This window comes from Heteronotia binoei, chromosome 21 (assembly GCF_032191835.1).
Source record: "Heteronotia binoei isolate CCM8104 ecotype False Entrance Well chromosome 21, APGP_CSIRO_Hbin_v1, whole genome shotgun sequence".
Lineage (NCBI taxonomy): Eukaryota > Metazoa > Chordata > Lepidosauria > Squamata > Gekkonidae > Heteronotia > Heteronotia binoei.
Window position 1 is genome coordinate 172842202 of NC_083243.1, and position 25994 is coordinate 172868195.

The window sequence follows — 25994 nt, forward strand, 5'->3', positions numbered from 1 at the left end:
GGAACTGGTTTCTTTCCCACAGAGGATCCCTTACCACCACCATTTATGCAGATCACAAGACTCACCAAAAGCCTCCGCCCAGCGAAACAGCTATTGAGAGGTTATTGTTGGAGCAGGATGAAGGAGACAATGCACTGTTGTGTTTCAAACACATCAGAACATTCTTATGCATCATGCAGGGATGCTGGGATCTTAGCCCAGAGAGCCATACACTGTGCACAGATAATGAGGTCTTCTGGGAGACAATTTCTACTATATTTTGTAAGCAGAAATTGCAGACTGGGACAAATTATTTCAAGCTATATTTAGCTACACTTCCTCTCACATGAACTCTAAGTTCCGAATTTACCTCCCGTATTCTAGGCAAGTTTGTTTGTAAAACAGAGAGCCACGAAGGGCACATATTTCAAACTTCTCTGATTTCTGAGCCTTCAACAGACAGTGCCTCCCAGAACTGGATTAATGCGCAAAGTAACCTACAGTTTCAGGTCTCAGATTATGAGGGGCCTCAAAATACAATCTCCCCAAATACTAAATTACCCTTTTTGCAATAATATAGGGCCCTTAAATTTGTCATAGCTTAGGGCCTCAGTATTTGGCCCTGGTGTCTACACAATTCTCTGTTTTCTCACAGGAACCACAAAAGTTAGGAACTTCAAAACAAACAAACAAAACCCCCAAGAGAGTGGAAGAGCTCAGATTCTCATGGATCACCCTCTGCCCCGTATTACCAATCCCACATTTTGTCATGGTTGGAAGAAGTCATTAGAAGTGTTGTAAGAGAGGCCAAAATGGTTAAAAAAAACAACTTACTCTGAAGCTACAGAGTCCGGAACGGGTTCCTCCAGCAATTCCAGACTGTGCAGGATCCAATAGCACAGCCATGGCCGGCTGGCATCCAGACACTACAGAGGAAGAAAGCAGCTGTTGTTCAGAGCCATGACAGTGGCCCAGCTGGCAATACTGTGTGCATTATACCATGGGCAGGAAGAAGGGAAAGACCATTCTGTGCAAGAGGTGAATCAGAACAGAATTGTTGGAAAGTATACAGCAGGTCTAGAAGACGAAAGAGTGCAAGACTATGAAGGGGTTATCTATTCAGACGTTAAATTACCTTTAACATCTTTCTGTTATAACTTCACGGATAAATCAAAGGACAGTGGTAACACATCAAGGGAACGATGAATCTCAGGATTACAAGTGAAGTGAGGACAGGAGAAGAGATTAAGAAGGGAAGGTGGAGGGACGGGAGGGACGGTGGCTCAGTGGTAGAGCATCCCCAGCATCTTTGGCATCTCCAGAAAAGGGTCCAGGCAAATAGGTGTGAAAAACCTCAGCTTGAGACCCTGGAGAGCCGCTGCCAGTCTGAGTAGACAAGACTGACTTTGATGGACCAAGGGCCTGATTCAGTATAAGGCAGCTTCATATGTTCATATATGTTCATAAGAAGACCAGAGGGAACTTCTTGTTTATAATGCCCAGAAAATGAGAAAAAAATTAAAGATTGTGAAAGCTGGGGAGTGAGCAAAGCAAATTGCAAACATGATTTTTTTTTCCTGCAGGCAAGCTATGATTAGAAACTAATACACCGCTCAGAGGAAACAACTACAGGAATAAAACAGCAGGGGGGAAATACCTCAAGCCTATAGGGATTACCTCATAAGCATCCGTCAGTTGCCTCAGCCCTCTCTTCAGATAGTGGAAGTGCTTTTCCCGCTGCAAAACAAACCTGCAGGACAGATCAAAACGTGACGATCTATCACATTTGTAAAATTATCTGGGTGATGTACAGCTTAGTTTTCCATTCAACAAATCTGAAACTTTAAAAAAAAACCTGTTGTCACACAGCAGGGGACCAGGAAGGGCCTTCTACTGTCTGCCACCGCTCTGGTAAGGGTCTGTATTGGGAGGGCCCAGAGCACTCAACCACCCCTCTGTCTTCCTTTTTAGCAAAACCTTTTAACCGTGACCAAAGAGACATTAGGACCCAGGCAATTTAACAACAACAAGAAATTTATTACAAATGCTCAAAACAATAAGTGGGTTGCAAAACGTCTTAGTGCACAGTGAATATATAAACAGTACAAAGAAATAAACAGCCCTACCATGACTAAATAAATGTTCCCTTTCACTAATCCTAATAGACTCACTCACCCTTGAGTGGGGATTTCTCCTGACACCTTCTCTCCTGCAGCCTTTCCAGAGAGACCAACTTCCCTCTCTAGCTGGGTCTATTTATGCTTTCTTCCCAGGTCCCACCCCTCTGGGCGAGTTTTCCCTCCAAAACTCTGCCACCCAATCAGAGAGACAAAAGGGACCCTGGGAAATGTAGGCCTACTAGCAACTCCTACACAGGCTTCCCTGGCGTCTGCAGGCCACACTAGGCCTAAGATCATGACACCTGTGTTTAGGCTTCCCAACCCCCCGCCCTGGCGAGGGATCGTCGAATTTGCAGCCTCCTCCCCCGCTCTCCAAAAATCCGGAAGGGGGGGCGGGAGAACATGCATGTAGGCATCATGTAGTTGTAGAGCTCCTGATCCATTTGTAAAATGTGTGCCTTCAACAGGAAACAGGAAGGGCTTCATTGGAAAGGGTCGGTAATAGTTTCCATGGAGAACAGCCCCTCCCTTGCTTTTGCTTTTGTTTTCACAGCAAGGAAAGTTCTTCAGGAAGAAGATCTAGTAAGTATATGAGAGAGAGGCAGGGGGCAGGGGATTCCCTGGTTTGGAGGCCCTCCCCCCCTTTAGAAAGCGTGGGGGGGGGAGGGAAATGTCTACTGGGCACTCTACTATTCCCTATGGGAATCGTTTTCCCTATGGGAATCGAATTGATCCGTGGGTATTGGGGGCTCTGGGGGGGCTATTTTTTGAGGTAGAGGCACCAAATTTTTAGTATAGCATCTAGTGCCTCTCCCCAAAATACCCCCCAAGTTTCAAAGCAATTGGACCAGAGGGTCCAATTCTATGAGCCCCAAAAGATGGTGCCCCTATCCTTAATTATTTCCTATGGAAGAAAGGCATTTAAAAAGATGTGCTGTCCCTTTAAATGTGATGGCCAGAACTCCCTTGGAGTTCAATTATGCTTGTCACATCCTTGTTCCTGGCTCCACCCCCAATGTCTCCTGGCTCCGCCCACAAAGTCCCCAGATTTTTCTTTAATTGGACTTGGCAACCCTACCTGTGTTGCACCTATTTAAGTACATACATGCCTCATGCTCCTGCCCTGATCTTTGACTGCAAATCCTCCACAAGAACATAAAAACTACTGAGCTGGATCAGATCAAATGGTTCACCTAGTCCAGCACTCTGGCCAGTATCCAAAGAGCTGCTTAGGCTCATGAATTAGAGGAAGGTCTGTGGCTCAGTGGAAGAACACCTGCCTGTCATTCAGAAAGTCCCAGATTCAGTGCCTGTCATCTCCAGTTAAAAGAATCAGGTAGGAGATGATGTGAAAGACCTCTACCAGAGACCCTGGAGAGCTGCTGTTACCAGTCAGAGAAGAGAATGTGATCTTGATAGTCAAATGACAGCTTCATATGTATTCATGAATGGAGCTTGCACCAACCTCTGTAAAAAAACATTTCCCCTTTTAACACTTACCTCCCCACTACCACCACATCACAAAGAGCAAAAGCTGTTTGCCAGGCAGCAATGGGAAGCTAACACTTGTCTTCTGTAAAAGCAAGGAAAGCTTAATTTCTTCATACCCTATCCCAAAACCACAACCAAACCAACATCCCTTGGAAGCTCACAAGCAAGGCAAAGGGAAATGGCCATCTTATGTGGCCAGCATCCAGTAAACAGAAATGTATTGCTTCTGAACATGGAAGTACTATTCTTTGCTATTATACTTTAGAGCCACTAGATACACTAATTGAAGCTGCCTTATACTGAATCAGACCACTGATCCATCAAGGTCAGTGTTGTCTACTCAGCCTGGAACAGCTCTCCAGGGTCTGAGGTGAAGGTTTTTTACATCACCTACTACCTGATTCTTTTAACTGGAAATTCCAGAGATTGAACCTGGGACCTTCTGCATGCCAAGCAGATGCTCTGCCACTGAGTCACAACCCCTCCTCCATGAACTTTGAAGCCACCTGGGCTACTGGCCACCACCACATTTTATGAAAACAAATTCCTTAAACTAATAATGCAGTGCAGGAAGAAATGCTTCTTTCTGTTTGCACTGGAGATATCAGCGATTTCATCTAATAGAGTTCTAATGTTTCAAGAAAATAATTTCTATTCATTTTATGAAATTCTCTCATATTCCTCTCAAATTTTCTTCTCTCAAAACAACAACATTTCTTTACTCTTTCAGCATATTGGAAATATTCCCCGATCCATGGGATTTTCTGCTTCTTTTCCAATTATTTGAGATTGAATGGTATGGTATCATAAATATGGATGCACCATAAATTTACATAATGGCACTTGGTTTTATTTCCACTGCCTTTTGTAATCATCTCTGAAATTAAATTTGTCTTGTTGCATTCCCACAGCCAAATAAACTGGCAATTTCAGTGAGCTTTCTGCTGTGAAAGTCAGATCTCTTCCCTGGATTATTATGCCCAAATTAATCCCTCTGTATTTATGTATAAAATTAAGCTTGTTTCATCCTAATCTGCATCAATTTACACTTCACTACATGAAACCTCAGCTGCCACTCAGAAAAGCATCTATCGTTTTGCTTTATTCCCAACACAGTGAGAGAATTGTCAACTGAAGCAGCCTTGAAGCATCACCCCAATAACACAGATCTATCTGCCTTTTCACAATTCCTCAAACACTATACTGGTCAGAAACCAAAGCTGTCACACTATAGCCTAAGGAAGCAAAACTTTCACAGACATAAGCATACAAAAAGTGTGATGGGCCAAATTACAAGGTATACTTCACTAGATTGCAGTTAGCAGCCATGTCTTACTTCCTGATCATTGCCTCCTTAAGTCCAGCAAATGAAATATCCCCTCCCCAAATTCTCTACATATCACAGAGAGGAGTAGGAGGATTGCTTGCTTCATGCTAGGCTCAAGAGTTAAGTGACCTATTCTGCCCTTCCCATATATTCATTATTTAGCCAGCATTTGCAGTCCATATGTAGGGGACTTGTGGGAGAGAAGGAGATGTTTGTCATTTTGTGTATTTGAAGACACTTGGAAGCATTGAGAATGCATTTTCAGATCCCTATACTAAGGGAAATTGCAACAGATAAGACTCCCTGAGAGCAAGATGCATTTTCTGTGGCTGTTTAAAATTTCTAATGAAGGTTCTGCCACAGATGCAATCACATCAGTTTTAAAATACCCTCATGCAAGTCATGAAACCTAGAAGTAACAATGATTATTCTGGAGACTGGATGATGAAATTCCCGTTTAAAAATTCCTTTCCAATGTCAACTACAACGATCAGTCAGAGCCTGAGAAAAAGATATTCTGAGGGAAATTTTACAGGGCAAATTTTTACAGGGCAAACCTTCAAATCATCCCAGATACTATCCCTTGTTGTGATCATCCCTAATACCGCAAAGGAAGTTCACATGATGTGCTAAAAGGACCATGTTTCCCCCTGCCAGCCAGCTGGCCAGTGCTGGGGAGGAGCCTGCAAAAGCAGGGACCTCCCACCTGGACCAGGGGCTAGCAACCCTAACCAGCCACCATGGCCATTATAGTCCCCTTAATGACTATAATCATGAAGGCTGGAAACTTGCTGTTTTATTAAAACAATGAAAATTAAGACTCATCAGATGTCACATTCATCTTTTAGCTATCAAAGAAATAAACAGCCAACCAGAACAGTGTAGACAACTGGATAACAGTGGTACCTAAAGCTCTTTTGAAAAGCACTCATGTTCCTCAAACATGAAGTTGTAGGAGCAGAGGTAGGGCAAGTAAAACACACAGCTTTGGAAGACTTTGCAAAGTAGAAAAAATTATGAGGGGAAATTATCTTTAGTATATTGACATAGTGGAGGGGAACAAGAAAGAGTGGGGGCAAACAGCTAGTAAGTAGAACTAAAAAACACTCAATAAACCCAATTCCCATGCAAATTTCCTGGAAAGTTCCCATCCAAAGTTCATAAAAGCACACTCAAAATAGTGCTGTATTAGAAGTAAAAGAAATCTTTGTGAAATGAACTTATGGAAGCTGGTGGACATGAAGGGGACAAAGGGCACTTGCATGCACAGGTCACATAAAGACTGTCATGACAAACACAGATGTGTTCATGAGGGGCATGAACAGAGCTTGCTGTCATACTATATGCTCCCCCTGCTCCTCTCCTCGCACACAAAATGCAATGGAAAGAACTTCATTTGAGGCTTCCCAATCATCTGTGATCTCTGAATGCCAGCTCCTGGGCAAATGGGGGTTTGTCATCCCCCCACCACACACACACACAAACCAGGATTCTCAACAGGGTAGAGGAGAAATTCCAGTTTGCAAAGACACCTGTACTGGACCATAACTGGAAACTTGTCAAACCAAAATGGTTCAAAATTGAGGTTTGAGCGGGGAGGAGGGGCAAGAGGAACACACAAGCACAGCACCCAGAAAGTCCGTGTGTTATTGTTCTTCTTTGCAAAGTCTGAATCAACCATAAACTCATTCACCTAATGTCTTGCCTTACACAGAAGAGCAAAACAGTCTGGCATACCATAAGCACCCATATGAAGCAAGGAAAAAATAGGCAAGATTGAAAAAGATACCATACAGCATATCAGATCTCTAGAACTCAAACTAATGAAATATGTGTATCAGTGCTCAAACAAATATACATATCATGGCAGTTAATTATTTTAATATACCAGGAAGGCGGGGTTGGATACTTACTGTGAGTCATGATGGTTTGTCTTGTAAGCATTGAAGACATCTTGGACTATGCTCTCTACCTTTGTCTGTAGTGAACGTGTTACAAGCGAAGGAAAGAAAAACAATACCATGCATTAATATTTAAATCATTCTAGTGAACAACAACCACTAGAATACAACAGAGCTGTATTACATAGCATGATGCTATGAGATGAGGCAAGACAACCACTTCCCCCCCCTATCACCACAGACTGATCACCTTTGCTATTACTGCAGGTGTCAAAATTTTACATGTCAGAAATGTGGCACACTAGGCACTGGTAGCGTTTCAAAACAAGATCTGATTTATTTAAAAGATTGGCAGGAAAGGGATGGGATGAGATTTGTACAGAGGTTTCTGGGTTTTAGAAACTGTGGGCAGACAGAACAAAAATGAATACAGAACTCCTTCACAGGCGACTTATTTCATAAGATACAGAATATTCCTCAGATGACTCAACAATTACTAAAAGTGACCTTGATGTTAAAGGTTTATATTTTTATAATTGTTCTAAATCTCTGAGGAACTTTCCCTCTTTCTAGTCACACAAGCTTGAGGGTATCTGCCTCGTCCCTTGGGTTAGAAGATTCAGTTCTCTCACTTCTAGACCTCTGGCAATCTAGTTATTCTCTTCTCAGTAAGAGCAATAACTCTGGGTTTTGGCATCTTTGAGACACCTCAGAACCATTTGCCAAGGCCTACTCTGCCAGACTACCAGTATTGTCCTTGGGAAACTATGCTTAATACAGGAACCTTTGTCCCTCTCAAGATGTATGTCTTATTTTATTTTATTTTTGGTACACAATCAGAGACTGCCCTTAATTTCTGGGATCAGTCTCCCATCAGAGTCTCCAGTATTCAGAGCCACAATACATTCACCCTGAAACTGACTCTGCTTCTGTGACACACTGTCACACACTCTAGAGCCTCACAAGAGACACTGCTCTCTCCTGCAGACCCTCTTCAACTGAACGACCCTCTCCAACTGTTTTTCTGACTTCCAACTGCCACAGTTCAACTGTTAAAAGCAGTTGCCAAATCACAGTTGGGAGTTCTGTGCCCTGTCTCTCACTGAGAATTCTACCATATACACTGCCCTTACTCATGCATAGGCTGGCCGTTTGTCAGACATGACAACAGCAAAACTACCTACAGTGCCAATGCAGAATAAGGGTTAGCATGTTTGACTAGGATTGGGAAGATCTCTGTTCAAGTCACCAAGCTGTGAAGTTTACAGGGTGATCCTTAGTCAGCCATTTTCTCTCTGCCTAACCTACCTTACCCATGTGAAGCAATGGCAAAATAGGCAACATTTAAAAAGGCACCATACAGCACATCAGTTCTCTAGAACTTAAAACTAATGAAATATGCGTCATGAGATGTATAGTCATTTGAGCCCTGATACACGTATTTCGTTAGTTTAAGTTCTAGAGGTCTGATTTGCTGTATGGGCTTTTTCAATCTTGCCTGTTTTGCCACTGCTTCACATGGGTTGTTACGAAGATAAATTGGAGGGCGGGGACAATGTACACTGCTCTGAGTTCCATGGAGGAATCGTAGAATAAATATAAAATAGCATAGAATATTATTCTTATTAAATGGATATCAGTGCAAGAGAGCTGCTACTGTTCCATTTTTTTAACAAATCAACAAAGAATCTTGAAACGATTCAGAGTGTTGAAGGCTAGGACAAACAGATTTAAGGACAGTTTCTATCCAAGTGCTGTGGTTAGGTTAAATGCAGGGTTATGAATGACTATTTGTTTTAGATGTATTTAAATGGTTTATATGGTTTTATGAATGATTATCTGTTTTAGATGGATTTAAATGATTTAAATGGTTTTAATGGTTTAAATGGTTTTAGATGTATTTAAATAGTTTATGAATATGTGTGTTTGATGTGTTGGTATGTTTGTGGAAGAGCACCTCATTTCGTTGCTCTCTTTTGTTGAGAACAATGACAATAAATTTATCTATCTATCTATCTAAAAAGCAATGGATTATAACAGATAACCAAATCTTAGCTATTTTAATACAGAACATCTCAGGATAGAGTTATATGGCAGCTGACCATACTCCTGATTCAATTTTTGCAGCCCATAACCAAGAATACAGAAAGAATCCCTAAGGAAAGACACAGATCTTCAGACTCTCACCCCAGCCCATCAGCATCTGCTGATCCCACAGAGAATAGTTTCTGCCACGGCATGAGTAAGGTTCCAGCATCCTTTGAATGGACACTGCAGAAGTCAACGCATGCACTGAAACAGAACATATGCATAAGTGGGGAGGGAGGAGGAATATGCCTCCAGCATGAAAGCATCTATCTTGAAGAACAAGACACAGTCTCTGGTGCTCCAGCATGAAGTTGTGTCCAACAACAACAATGGAAGATAGCAGTTTTCCAATACAGATTGGTACTGAAGAGAGATATATCTTTCTCCTAGAATGAGACACTGAGAAATGCAGTTCCTCAGAATTGTCTACTATAGTGTTTACAGCAATTAATTACTCAATTACTATTGTAATAGCCCTGAAAAACAGCAAGAACAAAAGCGATGGCACCAAGTTACTTGATTTTATTTCTCTTTTCTACTGAAAAGCTTTATGGAACGGCAGGTACTATAAATCTTATAATAAAATAGCCCTGGGCAGTTATTTGTCCTAGGAGAATCTAACTTGACACTTTTCCTCTTGACATTTTTATTTTCTGCACTTTTTAACCTGCTGCCTATCACATTAAAAAGGGCAGCCAAATAAATGTCCAACCATATTACAAAGCAGGAAGACAAGGGGCCATGTTGTTATGGATAAGGGAAGATGACTTAGACATGGGATATCTAACAGATGATCTCCTGGATGTGATGGGGAAAAGGGGACAGAGGAAGACCTGTGACTGATTTGATGTGAGTTGAACTAATTACATTTTGGGATAAATTAAGGCCACAAACTGCACCTTTAATGTCTCCAATGGAACCAATGGTCATCCTGACTTTAAAATGGCAAGGCAAGCTGACAATTTTTTTGTATGTGGTTAAGACATGGCTTAACTAAGTTAATACATTTTAGAGCTATCCAGTCAAGAATACCTTTTGATGTAGTGTAAGAAAATGTAGCCCAGAGAAGTTATCTAGGTACCAATATATACAATTAAGGAACTTTATACAGGTTAATAGGTTATATAGGTTTATATAGGTTCATAATAGGAACTAGAGTTGATAGACAGAGCGCCTGAAGAACTGTGGATGGAGGGTCATGACACTGTACAGAAGGCAGCAATCAGCACCATCCCAAAGGAAAAAAAAATGCAAGAAAGCAAAGTGGCTGTCTGATGAGGCTTTACAAATAGCTGAGGAAAGAAGGAAAGCGAAAGGCAAAGGTGAAAAGGAAAAATTCACCCAATTGAATGCAGATTTTCAGAGAACAGCAAGGAGAGATAAGGAGGCCTTCCTGAAGGAACAATGCAAAGCAATAGAGGAAAATAATAGAATGGGAAGGACAAGAGATCTCTTCAAGAAAACTGGAGAACTCAAGGGAACGTTTCGTGCAAGATGGCCACGATAAAGGACAAAAACGGTAGGGACCTAACAGAAGCAGAAGAGATCAGGAAGAGGTGGCAAGAATACACAGAAGAATTATTCAAGAAGGATCTCAATGTCCTTGACATCCATGACAGTGAAACAGTCAGAATATTATACTGTGACAGGGCGGGACAGCCAGAATTCTTTAGGAAAGAAGAAAACAGACAACTAGGATGGCTCAGTCACAAAAGGGAAAGTAAAACAGAGGGGAAAATCTTGCCTCTACAAGAAGGAAGTGAACAGCAGCCATTATAGCCTGCCTTTCTCTTGAGCATATAAAAATACCAGAGGCAAAGTTTAACTAAAAAGGGCCTTCGTAGAGTAGGGAAAAAAGTTTTTACCTGGGGCTGGAAGACCACTAAATTAGGAACTGTCCATAGAGCAAAGGGCCGGGGATGAGTTCCATAGATCAGGAGCAGATGCCAAGAAAGTTCATGTATTTTTTTCCACCACCAGGATTTTTCTGTTGGGGGGGAGGTGTCCCTGCAATAAAGCTTTCATAACTGACTTCAGGTCATAAACTATACACACAATGGCAATAGCATGCCAGGTATCCTGGACCCAGGCCTTTTAGGGTTCTAAAACTTATCACTGCTACTTCATATTCATCTTGAAGAACCATACCATCTTGCTCCCTTTTGAATTTTGGAATTTCCCCAATTTTTGTCATCTGCCTTCTTATTTATCAACTCTCCATGTTCCACAATTGCATACAGCATTTACTCTTGCCAGATAAAATACTATCTCATCAGCAGTTACCTATGGTAGATATTAAAAAAAATGCCACTCTCATTATGACTTTATACATGTAATTTAAAGCAAGTTGATTCGTCCCATATTTTTCTTTAGTACTCTCAATATGATACTATATGCCTTAGGTTCCTAGACCCAATTCTGCTCAATATGACAGGTTGCTCAGATGCTGCAAAGTTATGCCGTCTCCGGAATGATTTGTCATCTGAAATAACTGAAAAGGTTGCTTTATTCTTGAGTCTGGTAATCAAGGATCGATTATCCAATGTATAGCTGTATATAACCGGTTTATTTTGTTATTTCTGTATCTCTTTTTTTCCTTATTTATAATCTAATACATGCCAATAAAGGCTTGTGTTTGTTTGTTTGTAGAACCATAGCAGCCAGCATAACAGGCAGAAGGTGGGAGTAATGTGTTCACTGCAGCCAATCCTCAGAAGCATCCTGGCAATTATGTATGGTACCACTTGAAGCTTCTTAAATATCTTCAAATAGAAAGGCAAGGTCCCCTGTGCAAGTACCAGTCGTTTCCGACTCTGGGCTGACGTTGCTTTCACAGCATTTTCACGGCAGACTTTTTATGGGGTGGTTTGCCATTGCCTTCCCCAGTCTTTTACACTTTCCCCCCAGCAAGCTGGGTACTCATTTTACCGACCTCGGAAGGATGGAAGGCTGAGTCAACCTTGGGCCGGCTGAATCCAACTTCCGGCTGAATCCAACTTCCGCCTGAATCGAACTCAGGTCATGACGTGAGCAGAGAGTTCAGACCACAGTACTGCAGTACTGCTGCTTTACCACTCTGCGCCACAGGGCCGCTTCTTTTCAAATGGAGCCCTACATTAAGTTGTCTGACAGTACTCCAAGCTGCATATCACTAAGGCACGCCTATAGAAGGCTGCAGCCAGCAAACAAAGGAAAGCTGGAAAAACAGTCCTGATTTCCTCCATAACCTATGGTCCAGTGTCAGTGAGGCATCCAGAAGAATACCTAAACTGTGAGTATGTCTTCAGAGAGAGTACAAATCCATCCAGCACAAGCTGAACACCTGTTCCTGGCTTCGCTTTATCCCTGAACCACAGCACCTCTGTTTGGTCTCAGTCTGTTTGCCCTCCTCCAGTACCTTCCAGCATCGACGCCAGTTAACCCCGTTAACAGCTTCCCTGGATCTTGATGGAAAGGAAGGATAGAGCTAAGTGCTGTTCATGTATGGAGCACAACTCACTGCACATCCCCAGATGAACCCTTTCTAGTGGCTTCATGTTAGATATTAAACAATATAGGAAACAAGACGGGGCCTTGCAGGATCCTCTAAGTCCATGGGTGTCAAATGTCCAGCCTGTGGGCAGAACTGGCCCACCCAGGGCTTTAATCAGGCCCCCATGACTTTTTCTCTCCCCTCTTCCCCCTCCTGTCTTCACCATTTGAAGCTCCAAGGTTGATGAAGTTCGCTGTCTTTGCAGGCTGGAGCAGGGACCAAAGCTGCAAGGAAAATGTGGGTGGGTGGATAGAGGATGGATGGATAGACAGACAGACAGGTAGATCCCAGAGACCTAATGGAAAATCCATTCCACATTTCCCTTGCAGCTTTGTCTGTGCTGCAATCCTGGAGTTGTGTGATTGAAAAACAAAGAGCTAATGCTTTGAGCCAGCTTGTCTCTGCTCAGTGGACCTGACCTAGCGAGTACTCTAACCTGGAAGCCCACAGCAAAAGGGGGATATTACACTGGAGAGCCATTGCCAATCTGAGTAGACCTGGTGGGGTGGGAAGGAGAAGCTTGCCATGCCATTTAATTCTTTTCCCAGGCTCAGAGCATTCTATATTTTCAGTTTATGCTGTAATCCTTGCGCTCTTTCTTTAATGTTTTATTTTTAAAATTGCAAATTTCCATTTTAAACAAAATATCCCAAGAGTTTTAAGCATGTTTGTATTTTAAGTTTAAAGATAATATATTGAATTGCATTTGTCTGTGTCCTTTATAAAGTTTATATCTCACATTACATTTATGACACACGTGGCGTGGTCCCACAAAGTCCTATTTGTGTCAGATCTGGCCCTCCTATGGGTTTGGCACCCATGCTCTAGTCTAACAGCCAAGCAGAAGACTCCGCTTTCTGAAACCTATCTTCCAGAAATAACTTGAACCACTACTGGTTTTTCTTATTATTGCATAAAGTTCTAAAATATGTTCACGTAAATTCTGATTGATACCGTAGTTACAGCATGATTTTCCCTTACCTTTAATGTAGGCCAGAACAGTGTTTTTACCCTGTGTATTTGGAAGTCTTTAATGAACACCAAAAAACCATACAGTGGCAGGTAGCATCATGTGTAACAATAGCTTGGATCTTACCCCTTTTTCCCACTTCTCTTCATCCATTTATGAGGTGGTCCTACAAAGTGTGTGTCCCTCTGTCCGTTTGTACTTCCACTCTAGCAAGACTGCTGTATCTCAAGCGGCCCAAAAGCATCTAATGCAAAAGGAACACACACCTCAGCACAGAACCACCTCTGCAACAGACAAAAGAAAATACAGGTAGAAATAAGAAATAGGATCCAAGTCAATGCCAACCATCACTTTGGTGCAGAAGGGTTTGGGGGAGGATAGTTAATAAAATGGCCTAGACCACAGACAGGGGGAAATATGGGTGAGGGAAAGCAAATACTGGGACCCAAGGACCAGAATCAGCAAGGGTGGGGGAAACAGAAAGAAAGTCTATGTGAGTTCAAGAAATTACAAAAAAAGAAAGCCTACACAAAGGAGCTCCAGTATTCAGTGAAGCATTTGTGTGACTTATTTTGAATACAGAACAAAACTAGAGTCCAGAAGCACCTTTAAGACCAACAAAGATTTATTCAGAATGTCAGCTTTTGTGTGCATGCACACTTCATCAGACAATGAAATGGGGGACAGTGAGCAGAGTTACATATAGCTGGTGGGCTATTAAGCATGCAAAACAGTACCAAGTCATAATCTATGCCCAAACAGTATAATTAACAAAACAACCAGTTTGGTTTAGATATCATTTGTTGTGTTGGACAACAGTAAAGCCAATAACATGTCAGAACAGTGTCACAGGCAATAAATGCAGAGTCTGTTAATTGCTCTATGGCTCCTCAAGGATGGGTTAAACTGAGAACATGTTTTTCTCAGAGGCGTAACTGTCCACCTAGTTTACTTTTTAACATACAGCATGCTAAGACATTAAAATGTTTAAAGGGCCAGCCCTGCTTCCCCCAGTACAGGCTAAGCAGAAGCCCACCAGAAACTACCAATCAAGAAAAGGGATATATATGGGAGCCTCCAGTCAGTTTACATAACACCGATCTTCCAGGACTCCTATGGGGAAGATGGAGAGCCAGGTTTACATTCACATCCTCATTCTGCAGCTCAGCTTAACTGAAGGAACAAAGATACAATTGATACATTCCTGCCAATCTGCCCTCCTTTCCAGTACTTTCCTCAGTGTCTTCATTTAAAAAGTGCTCTCTTCGCCATTAAAGGTCAGATTCTGGAAAGAGGTAATAAGCAGTCATTCCTCAGAGATGCCTCAGGCCTCCAGCAAAGCAGCTCAAATCCAACCACCAATCATGTCACCTGGCTGATTACTGTAATACCAGCCATTTTGGCCTTAACAGCTAGAGGTACTGAAATCAGCAGCAACCAAACCTCAGACTATTTCCTAAATACTTGGGGGGAGGGGGGTTAATAGAAGGAACTGCATGCCAGCCACATGTGCTTTGCATTTGGCAACATTCTCTCAACAGCCTTAGAAGCTGGCTTCCCCCACATTCTCACAGCTTCTCTGCTCTCTGTGTCCCATAATAATGCAGTGAATGGGAGTTTTGTGTGTGTATAAAATCAACTCTAATTGGGCATCTCTGGGCAAGGCATTGTCTGTTAGAGCAGGGGTGTCAAACATGTGGCCCAGGGGCCAAAACAGGCCCCCGGAGGGCTCCTATCAGGCCCTCGAGCAACTGGCTGTCATCGCTTCCTTCTCCCTCTCTCTTGCTTCCTTCTGCATAACAACTTGCTTTGCCAGGCTTGCTCATAGATGCACTACAGAGCAAAGTGTCTATTTTCTCCATTGGCTGAGGCTTGGGGTGGGAAGGGGGGAGGGATGGAGAGCTTGCTTTGCCAGGCTCTCTCAATCGCACAGAAGAGTTACTGAGCCAAGCCTCTCTTCTTTTCTGTTGGCTGAGACTCCTCCCCCTTCTGGTTCCCTGGGGAAGGAAGGAAAGAGCCAGAGCTTCCTTTGTCCAGTTCCCTGGATTCCATGGGAGAAATACAACGATAGCACCTTTAATAGTGCTACTGTTTTAAGCATGTCTTATTTTAAGTTTAAAAATATATATATTCAATTGTGTTTGTCTGTGTCCTTTATGAAGTTTATATTTCTGCTACCTAATCTTAAATAGGTACACACATGATCCAGCCCGGCCCAACAAGGTCTCATTTATGTCAGATCCGTCCCTCATAACAAATGAGTTTGACACCCCTGTGTTAGAGCACTGCTCTGGCAAATGGAACAATCAAGACTGTGGCGTGCTTTTCCCACTGAATGGGAGATATACAGGACTAAAACCAATAATTTGTTCACACTGTTCAGCCAGCTGAGCTTTAAAAGGAGGAAGCATTTCCATTAACAGGAAACTGGTATTCCTCCACTAGCTGTAATCAAGTCCTGTAATTCTATCAAGCAATTTCCACTGCTAATGTGGAAAATGTGTATGTTGTAAAGTTTTAAGTAACATGCCAAAAAAAGAAAGCCTTACAGGTGCTATTTCCTATCGCTACTGGTACTGTATTCAGTTACATACCTCCAAGATGTAACAGAACCACACTTATCAATCCATGCTCCTAATTAAACTGTGCTGTTAATTTAATCTCCTGTAGAAAAACTATATTACCAACCTTGTTTGGGGAAAAAAGCTGTCAGCTGGACTTTATTTCGCATGTATACAGTGGATGGGAACAGAACTGGGAAAGCAACCACTCTCCTTCAAAGGGATCCATTTATACTCAGTAACCACACACTAATTTACTGCAGGCTAAAGTTGTCACAGTGCTCAGTCCATCATGAATTCTCAGCCACAGTGGGAGATGAATGAAAACACAGCTGCATTTTAACTAGCTATTTAGAGTAATTCCTCAGAGTTCATGCACCAAACGCTAAAAACACACAGTGCACTAGGCATGCACACACACTTGTGTTGTTTTAATTTCGAAGTATGTGCCAATATTCCAGACCTTTGCATCTGCAAACCAGTGAAGTATTCTGAGTACAGTTAAGAAGACTGTCAAGTATTCACTTTATCAGTATACTTGGTGGCCATAAGGATGCAATTGTACCTATAGGAGAACCAGTGAAGTGTAGTAATTAGAGCACTGAACAAACTAGGGCTGGGAAGACTTGTGTCTAATGTCAGGTCTTAATGTGCAAAAAAATTCAAACATTCTAGATCATATGCTGGAGCTTGTAGGATAGCAGTCTTATAGTCATCCTATGGGGCCAAGGTAGAGAAGTGACAGGAAATAATAGACATGGGGCTGGGAAGAATTAGTTAAGACTTTATATTGAAGATATTTTCCATTTCAACAGTAGAAAATATGACAGAATTGGGACTTAATTATGATCTTATATTCTTAATCAAAGAATAAACATGTCCTGTTAATGGAAATGCTTCAGTGTTAAACCTGCTGAACAGTATGAAAACATGACTGACAGGAAGAATAGATCACAACCTTGCTCTCAGTTACTCCATTTTAGCTTATTCTTAAAATTAATTTATATTTTGTATTTATATTGTTGATTGATTTTATCTGTTACTGTCATACCATGATACGGTATCATGTTCTGTCAGCCGCCCTGAGCCTGCCTTGGCGGGGAGGGCGGGGTATAAATAAAAACTTATTATTATTATTATTATTATTATTATTATTATTATTATTATTATTATTATTAACAACTGAAGCTGCTGATTTGACTTACCAATTTAGCACATTATCCTTTAGAACACACTTATGACAGCCAGGGCGGCACGGTACTGGGGTTAAAGCCCTCGTTCAAATCCCCACACTTAAAAATGTACACAACACCACCTTGCTCTGAAGACCAAGGACCACCCAACTCCTTGCTTTCCCCCTTTTGCCCTCCTGGGGCCCATGCCTGATGTTACCCCACTCTGCCTTGGTCTCTGTAGTTTTGTTCTTTTTTTTTTTTCACCCTTCACCTTTTGATGTGTACACTTCAGTTGCTTATGAACAACAAGGAATGGCAATGCCATTCCCTTTTCAAGACTCAACATGTCCAAGGGACTGACTGGTATAACCGCTTCAGTGCCACTCGTACAGTCATTTGGCCTTAATGTACTAGACAACGTTGCTCATCCAGGAATAGCAAAAAGGTCCAGAGATCAAATATTTCTCAACCACAATAAAAGCAATAAATGTCTTGAATGTTACAACAGTACAGTTATACAGTCAAGCTGGTAAGTGACTGCAGAGTGGATATCAAGATGTTTGTAAAGACAGGAAGGAAGTTAGGTATCACCACCATCAGGGCTTTGTTTGTAGCAGGAACTCCTTTGCATATTAGGCCACACACCCCTGATGTAGCCAATCCTCCAAAAGCTTACAGGGCTCTTAGTACAGGGCCTACTGTAAGCTCCATGAGGACTGGCTACATCAGGGGTGTATGACATAATATGCAAAGGAGTTCCTGCTACAAAAGAAACCCTGACCACCATATATAGGCACACAAAAGAATAAATAATTGGCCATTCTGACTTGCACCATTCAGATACTACTAAATTGCCACTTTTCTTCAAATAATTTTCATGTCTGTACCCGTTCACTAGTAGCTAGAAAAATCTGGAAAACATCCAGCATTCTAGCATATCTCCAGGCATTTTCTACTCTGTCTAGCTCAAATACACAAAATCTTACAACAAAGACTGCTACCATGTACAGAACGAGAAATGCCAGATTGCATGGTGAAATCAGAAAAGGAAGAGGCACTAGAGATCATAATGCAAATTTACATTGGTTACTGGAGAAAATTTCAGAAGAAAATCAGCTTGTGTTTCAAGCCGCCCTGAGCCTGCTTCGACGGGGAGGGCGGGATATAAATTAAAATTTATTATTATCAGATGACAGTAAAGCTTTTTTACTGTGTGGATCATGAAAAGTTATAGTTGGTTTAAAAAGAAATGGATATGCCACAACATGTGGTTGTTTTGATGTGCAACCTGTACTTTGGACAAGAGGTGACAGTTAGGACAGAATATGGGGAAACAGAATGTTTTCCAATGGGCAAAGATGTTAGACAAAGATGTCCCTATCTTCCTATATCTTCAGTCTATATGCACAAAACGTTATAAGGAAAGCTGAATTAGATATAGATGGAGGTGGAGTGAAACTGGTGGAAAAAACATTAACAATTTGGGATATGCAGATGACGCCACATTACTGGCAGAACATAGTGAAGAAATGACTACTGATGAAGTGCCAAAGCAGAAAGTGCCAAAGCAGGCTTATACCTGAACATCAAGAAGACTGAAGGATATCAAAAGTGGAAAGGCACCAGGTTTTGACTGTATCCATAATGAGTTCTTGATCAACAGTGGCACATACAATAAGAAATGGCTCGCAAAGTTTCTCAGTGACATCATGAGAACAGGAAGACTCCCGGGGAATTCAAGAAAGAAAAGGTAGTTACTGTTCTGAAACCTGGAAAGCCAAAACTCCTGGTAGAAAATTACAGACCTATTTCCCTCTTGAGCTCCTGTTATAATCTCCTTGAGAGGCTAAGCCTGAACAGAACCAGTAATAAAATTAACAAATATGTCCCTATACAGCAAGCAGGATTAAGATCCTGTCACAGTTCTCAGTTTAACAACTTTCATTGAGGCAGACTATCAGAAGTGTCTTAAGACAGCAGTTTTCATTGATCTGACTTCTGCTTATGACACAGTCTGAAGGGATGGTCTGCTGTACAAGTTCTTGTTTTTCCCTGCAGAACATTATTTGACTCTTATATAGCCCTCCGAGTGATAGAACTTCCCAAGTAATTATGGGTCAGTCAATTAGCAAGGAGAAGAAACTGAATAACAGTTTACCCCAGGGCTTGGTCCTCACTCCAGTTCTCTTCCATCTATACACCTTTGATGTCCCTAAGACAATACCCAGGAAGTTTGCTTATATCAATGACATGGTGGTTGCAATAAGGCACAAATCTATTGAAAGGACTGAGGAAATATTGACTAGGAACCTCCAAGCTAGTTTGGAGAGCTAGTTTGGTGTAGTGGTTAAGTGTGCGGACTCTTATCTGGGAGAACCGGGTTTGATTCCCCACTCCTCCACTTGCACCTGCTGGAATGGCCTTGGGTCAGCCATAGCTCTGGCAGAGGTTGTCCTTGAAAGGGCAGCTGCTGTGAGAGCCCTCTCCAGCCCCACCCACCTCACAGGGTGTCTGTTGTGGGAGAGGGAGATAAAGGAGATTGTGAGCCGCTCTGAGACTCTTCGGAGTGGAGGGCGGGATATAAATCCAATATCTTCATCTACCTCACAGGGTGTCTGTTGTGGGGGAGGAAGGGAAAGGAGATTGTAGGCCGCTCTGAGCCTCTGTCCTTGAAAGGGCAGCTGCTGTGAGAGCCCTCTCCAGCCCCACCCACCTCACAGGGTGTCTGTTGTGGGGGAGGAAGGTAAAGGAGATTGTGAGCCACACTGAGACTCTTCGGAGTGGAGCGCGGGATATAAATCCAATATCTTCTTCTTCCTCAAACTTTGGCTGATTACTATCATAAACTGCAGCTCATTCCAAGTTCAGGAAAAACAGAATGCTCCTGTTTCCACTTTCATAACAATTTGCCAACTGTGAACTGAATGTCTACGTTAATGGCACCCAACTTACACATAATCATACACCTAAATACCTTGGCATTACCCTGGACAGGACCTTGAGCTATAAACAGCAACATACCAATGTAGCAGCAAAAATACACATGTGAAACAATATCCTCCAAAAATTATGTGATACAACTTTGAGTGCGTGACTACAACACTTACAGTGCAATCCTACTGTGCAGTAAGCCCTACTGAATAGACCACAGTAGAATTCAGAGTAGACCTCCTTAGGTTTGCTCTCTTACAGTGCAATCCTAAGGAGAATTACTGAAATCTAAATCCATTCATTTCAGTGGTCTTAGACTGGAGTAACTCCCTTTAGGATTACACTGTCAGATGCTCAGCTTTGGGCTGGTTATAGTCTTGCAGAATATGGTGCTTCAGTGTGGCTCAACAGTCCTCATGTCTGCAAACTTGATCTCCAACTTAATACAAGAACCATCAGTCGGCATGTTAAACCCGTATTGGCTACCAATGTTGTTCCATCTAAAACAGAATGCTATTCTTTGTGAATAAAGAAAGATAATCTAAAACAGGGAGCTGCCTATTCACAAAGACACGGCCCAGACTAAAGTTCCAACACCCAGCAATAAGGTCTGCACAAACCCTGCAATTACAAAATTTCATTCTAAGAAATGAATGGTCACAAACATGGATACAGTCAGTTCTAACCAATATTCATCATTTGATAAACACCAATGACAGGCCCACAGGATTAAACTTGTCACATAAAGTATGGAAGACAGCTAACAGAATATTAATAGGTTTTGGCAGTTGTGCAGACCTGTTGTTTAAATAGGGCAAAATACCAGGGCCTGAATGCGATTGCAGCGAAGCCCAACAAACTATTTTTCATCTGTCACAGGAATGCAAATGGCATGCTTTCCCAGAAGGTGCGATGGAGTTCTTGGAATTCAGCTGCAACTGAATTGATTGAAAATTTAGATATTAGTATTAGTGTAATTCAACCTATCTGCATGCTCGGTTGCACCAACTCAGAGACGTATTTTGTATTACTATACGTTTTCTGTGTGTAATTTTGCCATATGATAAACAAATAAATCAAGAAGACAAAGTAATGACTATTGGGAATTACACAGCTTTAAGGTTGAATATGAAGAAACAGAAATTGTTCAATTTTGTATTCCTTGTCTCCATCATCAACAAAAAAAAGGAGACTGCAGTCAAGAAATTGGAAGGCAACTGGAAGGACATCCATGAAGGAACTAAAAAAGATCCTTAAGTGTAAGGATGTGTCTCTGGAGACTGAGATCAAGATAATTCATACAATAGTATTCACAATTACTATGTATGAGTATGAAAGTTGGACAGTGAAGAAAGTTGATTTGTTTGAAATGTGGTACTGGGGAAGAATTTTACAATACTGTGGACTGCCAAAAAGACAAGTGAGTTCTAGATCAAATCAAGGCTCAACTCTCTCTAAAATGACTAAACTGAGAGCCTACTGTACTTTAGTCACATTATGAGAAAACAAGAGTCGCTGGAAAATACAATAATGCTACGTAAAGTTAAAGGCAGCAAGAAAAGAGGAAGATAGCCCAGGTAAGTCTGATTTTGTTAGATCTCAGAAACTAAGCAGAGTCAACTGTGGTTAGTACTTGGATGGAAGACTGTCCCAGCCATGAGGACAGAGGCAGGCTTCCAGCCACCTCTCTGAATATCCTCCAGGCCCCCAGTAGTCACCAGAGGTCAACATGACTTCCAGGTGCAGATACACACACCTAAAATATACAAGAATACAATTTTAAAAAGAGGAAGCCTTAGCCCACAGTTTGCAAGTCCTGAACAATAGGACATTTTGGAGGTCATTCATTCATAGGATCATGATCATCATGAAGTTAGAAGCAACCTATACAGTACAAGAGAGCCAGTTTGGTGTAGTGGTTAAGTGTGCGGGCTCTTATCTGGGAGAACCGGGTTTGATTCCCCACTTCTCCACTTGCACCTGCTGGAATGGACTTGGGTCAGCCATAGCTCTGGCAGAGGTTGTCCTTGAAAGGGCAGCTGCTGTGAGAGCCCTCTCCAGCCCCACCCACCTCACAGGGTGTCTGTTGTGGGGGAGGAAGGGAAAGGAGATTGTAGGCCACTCTGAGCATCTGTCCTTGAAAGGGCAGCTGCTGTGAGAGCCCTCTCCAGCCCCACCCACCTCACAGCGTGTCTGTTGTGGGGGAGGAAGGTAAAGGAGATTGTGAGCCGCTCTGAGACTCTTCGGAGTGGAGGGCGGGATATAAATCCAATATCGTCTTCTTCTTCTACAATCCTAAGAAGAGTTACTCCAGTCTAAGCCAATTCATTTCAATGGGCTTAGAACGGAGTAACTCTCCTTAGGATTGCATTGTATCAGAAAAATAAAGTTTTGCGTAGCACCACCTCCAGCCTAACATAAAATAAAGATATCAAAGTCACATTTAAAACCATACATTTTAGTAAAAGAGCACAGATGGAGAAGCGAACTGTAGATGTATTCCTTGTCTCCACTAGAAATTCTTTTTGTAAAAACAAGAGGTGACTTTGGTACTAAGGAACTAAGGATGTTCCTTGGGAGTTGCAGTAAACTTATGCTAGATGGAGGATGAAGGAGAGGACAGCAGCCAAAAGTTCTGCTATGAGTATTCTATGTACATCAATTCATGGCTTCTTACCTAAAACCCTAGAATGTATGCACTTGTACTGTACATAAAAACCTCTGAACCGCTTCTCGAGGATCAAACAAGCAATAGGGAAGGCAGTCCCACAAGGAAAAAATTAGAGAGGTTTCTGAGTATAATTTGTTTGAGAGACATCAGGATATAACATTTTCCCCAAAGAAGAACTCTTCTCTAACACATTTCCTGGGCACGTTCCTACGATAGAAGATGTAGTAAAACGATAATCCCGGATAGGCAGGCAGTTCACGCAACTTTAAGTGAAAGCTGATCATTCACGGTATGTATAACTGGCAAGCACAGACAGGAAAAAAAACAACGGAAAACGCGGTGGGATTTCGAAACGACCTGGATCACATGAGCTTCCGTTGGCAAGAACCTACTTAAGGTAGCATAAGATGCGATGATACATGCAAAGTATTTTTAAACAAAACCTTGCATCCCCTCTTCCCTCCCCGCACGCGCGTACACACAATTATCGAGGTACTATACACGACAACTATTCAATGCGACCATGCATCACTCTCTACCTGTTAGAGAAATCGACCAAACCATCCCCCCCCCCAGCACCCCACTAGCATGCGCTGTGCACGATGGGACTTGTAGTCCCATTGCAAAGGAGAGGCGGTGTCTCCCAACCTCACCTGCTCAACCGAAGTGAGGGTCTGAACGCCGTCGTCCTCCAGTCTCTCTCGACCTGCTTCCATGCTTCGGCAGTGGCGTCGTCTGTCAGCGCCCGGGTGGGTGTAAGCGGAGGCCGCCATGATTCAGGGAGAGTCGCGCAATCCGCGCGACTACCCCGGCACACCGAGAAGCAGCGGGTACAGCCCGGCTACGGCAACTCGGTGAGGACAGTAAGCCTCCGAGAGCGCCGCTACCTTCCGTAGAAATCCGCGTGGAAGCGGGGGAGACAGTCAATAACTCACTGCGGCCGCTGCGTGGCGCTGTCTCTCAGTGGAGCTATATAGAATGAAAGGGGAGGCTGCATGTGAGAATCTACTATGAGGCTGGACAGCCCCTGGAGTAGCTTGTCCTAAGGGAATCCCCAGCTTTCTCTCTGACGCAGTACGTCCTGTTTTGGCTTGGAGGGCTTTCCCAGCTCAGACCTTGGCTACAGAATTATGTATAATGATATCTTCCTTCTCCATAAACCGGGTTGTTTCATGCGCGATGAAGTGAGGGGGAAGTTTGCTTTGCTGTTTTTTTGGCACTTCTTTCTGCTGGGTACCTTAACCAAACCGTGGTGGGTAATAGAAATGTTTAAGCAGACTAAGAAAATACAAGCTTCTTCCTCAGGGAAATTTTTTCTTAACTTTTTTATTTATTAAACTAAAAAAACTCAGATATATAAAAAGTGCAGACAAATATTCACAAACTCTTAACCCTTTAAATCCCCCCCCCCCGAGCCAGTTTGGTGTAGTGGTTAAGTGTGCAGACTCTTATCTGGCAGAACCGGGTTTGATTCCCCACTCCTCCACTTGCACCTGCTGGCATGGCCTTGGGTCAGCCATAGCTCTGGCAGAGGTTGTCCTTGAAAGGGCAGCTGCTGTGAGAGCCCTCTCCAGCCCCACCCACCTCACAGGGTGTCTGTTGTGGGGGAGGAAGGGAAAGGAGATTGTAGGCCGCTCTGAGACTCTTCGGAGTGGAGGGCGGGATATAAATCCAATATCTTCTTCTTCTTCAGACACATCTATACCATTATCCTAGGATCAGATTCAGGCAGGGAAAGTTCAAAAAGTAGATACAATATGATCTACATAAAGCTGCAAAATAAACTCCCTACCTAGAGAATACATACTGACATGTTCAAAAGAGGCTCATCTTAAAGAACAAACGGTGAACTAACTTTACAGAAAAGGAGGGTGAAGGGGAAAGGGGGGGGGGACACAAAATTATACACAATAAAGCCAAAACGCAGTAAAGGGGTGTCATTGCTTTTAGGAAAATATCAGATTATGATAAAATTGGTTTTTTGGCATAATGTCAAGGTCAGAGCGGTATGTAACAATCGAAAACCATAGTTTCACGAAGACTTCCTGGGATTTGGGAGTGTGTGCTGGAGAACTGTAAGAGGATATTTTCCCAAGTATAAAATAGTCCCAGAGCTGGATTCTCCAGTCATTGACTGAGGGCATTGCCCAATGTTTTGCAAGGGCCAACCTTGCCACTATTAATAACAGCGCAATTAGAACAAGTTTCATTATATAACTGAGGATTTCCTAGCAGACTGCAGCATATTTTTGCCACTGTTGTTGCTTTCTGTATCTATGGTGTCTTAGAGTTGCCAGCTCCAGGTTGGGAAATACCTGGAGATATTGAGGTGAAGTTTGAGGAGGCAGGGTTTGGCAGGGACTTCAATGGAATATAATGCTGTTGAGTGGACAGTTTCTCCAGGTGAACTGATCTCTGTTGCTTGGAGATCAGTTGTAATCCCATGAGATCTCCAGACACCGCCTGGAAGTTGGCAACCCCAGGGTTGCCAGCAACCCGTAGAAAAAATGTACTGCTCCCTTAATATATGTTTAACAGGATATTATTTAGCAGATTGTATTACTTCAATGCCATGAAAAGTTTCACCTACACAAAAGCCTCTATTTTTTCTTCAATATTTTTTCTCAAAGTCATTACCAGCCCTTGATTTGCAGAGGCTTCAAAATGTATTCTGAGTTAACATTACTTTCCCCTTATAATTTATTGTGCTTCTTTTCTCTCAACCAGATCATGGTTGGATGCTAATGATTTCTGCTACATGAGGTAATAGGTTTGCTTAGGAAATAGCAAGAGCTTATGCCGCAATACACATTTTGTTTTCCTTTTTATAGTTTTTAAGTGCCAGCATTTTTGTCCTTTAGGTATGTTTAGTTATTAGCATGCAATTAGTGTTGTAACAACCAATTTTTTTGTGGGAGGGGTGGTTTTTTTTGCATTTACAGGCCTTGAAGCTACCGTATATATCTTAATTAGACCTGACCTTTCTCCAAAATTAGAACAAAAGGCACTTATTTGCTTTTCTTGTCTTGTATTTTATCCTCATAACAATCCTATGAGGTAGGTCAGACTGAGATTATATGACTGGTCCACGGTCACTTAGCGGATTTCCATGGCAAAGCAAGGATTTGAACCAGGGTCTCCCAGATCCTAGACTGATGCTCTAATCCAAGGGTGTCAAACATGTGGCCTGGGGGCTGAATCAGGCCCCTGAGCAACTGGCTGTCGTCTGCTTCCTTCTCTCTCTCTCT

At 42.3% G+C, this 25994-nt stretch overlaps 1 protein-coding gene across 1 annotated transcript in view; it reads right to left on the bottom strand.

Annotated features, from left to right (window-relative positions):
* Positions 1 to 23632, bottom strand: part of FNTB (farnesyltransferase, CAAX box, beta) — a 38525-nt gene extending 14893 nt beyond the window's left edge. Inside the window, exons 1-4 of the mRNA XM_060261370.1 lie at positions 23400 to 23632; positions 6831 to 6895; positions 1657 to 1729; positions 814 to 905 (exon numbers count right to left, since the gene is read on the bottom strand). Coding sequence (XP_060117353.1) covers positions 814 to 905; positions 1657 to 1729; positions 6831 to 6895; positions 23400 to 23519 — 350 coding nt within the window. The 5' untranslated portion in view covers positions 23520 to 23632. The remainder of the gene's footprint in view (positions 1 to 813; positions 906 to 1656; positions 1730 to 6830; positions 6896 to 23399) is intronic.
* Positions 23633 to 25994: the final 2362 nt, after the last annotated feature.